At 61.1% G+C, this 1007-nt stretch overlaps 1 protein-coding gene across 1 annotated transcript in view; it reads left to right on the top strand.

The window, feature by feature from the left end:
• Positions 1 to 6: 6 nt before the first annotated feature.
• Positions 7 to 1007, top strand: part of LOC119581793 — a gene marked incomplete in the record, with an annotated part of 1831 nt that continues 830 nt past the window's right edge. Inside the window, 1 exon segment of the mRNA XM_037929923.1 lies at positions 7 to 1007. Coding sequence (XP_037785851.1) covers positions 328 to 1007 — 680 coding nt within the window.

Raw genomic sequence — 1007 nt, 5'->3', positions numbered from 1 at the left:
GCATCATAGGAAAGTGTCACGCCCTTGTCCAGTGTGAGTCCTCCTCCAGAAGCGAGGACAAGTGTAACCAGTGTGAACGTGAGGAAAGAACGTCTCTACCTTCCCTGTGAGTGCCGCTTGGCTGGCACCGGTAGCCTCAAGTGCCGTAATTCATCGTGAAGTGTAAATAGAAAGTGTTTCTGGCGCCGCAGCCCTTCGGATAACCGCGTCGCCAGTGTGAGTGTGAGCAGTGCCGAGAGTGGAAGGTGCCTCGAGAAGGAAGTTGTGTTCCAGTGCCAAGTGAGTTGAGTCGTGTTATCAGTGTGCTGTGATATAAAGTGTGATAAAATGCCAGGTTACCACGGAACGAAAGTGTCTTTCCACCCGGAGTACCACATGCTGCATCCCCGCGCGAAGGAGATGCTGGCCCGCCAGCATGGCCACCCCAACCCCACCGGCCACCCCATGTTCGACGCCCTCAAGTCGAAGCACGCCCAGGAGAAGGCTGAGTACATGCGCATGCTGAAGGGCGCTCGGCGGATGGGTGGCGACGCTGCCTACCCGACCTTCGACAGCCTGAAGCTGCTGGGCGCCGAGAACGACGCCAACTACCTGGACCGCTTCATGAGCGAGGGCGAGCGCCGCCCCCGCAGCGGCTCCCACGGCCAGAAATACGGCGGCAAGCGCAACAGCGTCAACGTGGACAACATCAAAAAGACCCTGATCGGGAGCCTGCGCTCGGTGGCCAGCGACGAGAACATCTACGAGACTCTGGAGGTGATCAACTACAGGAAGACGGTGGAGGCCATCAGCCGGAACAACAAGGTGCGCTCCGTGCCCAAGACGGGCCACCCGCTGTTCGACCACCTCCGCGTCGAGAACGTGCTCAAGCCCCGCCGGCCGCAGCACCACCACCGCCACAGCGACGGCAGCAACTCGCCCAGCTCCGGCTCCGGCGACGACGAGTTCGAGTACGTGAAGAAGCCCAACTGCCGCTTCTCGCGGCGGGAGGTGCTGCTGGGGTCGAC

The sequence above is a fragment of the Penaeus monodon genome, chromosome 15, assembly GCF_015228065.2.
Source record: "Penaeus monodon isolate SGIC_2016 chromosome 15, NSTDA_Pmon_1, whole genome shotgun sequence".
Taxonomy (NCBI): Eukaryota; Metazoa; Arthropoda; class Malacostraca; order Decapoda; family Penaeidae; genus Penaeus; species Penaeus monodon.
This window is presented reverse-complemented; position numbering and strand designations above follow the sequence as displayed.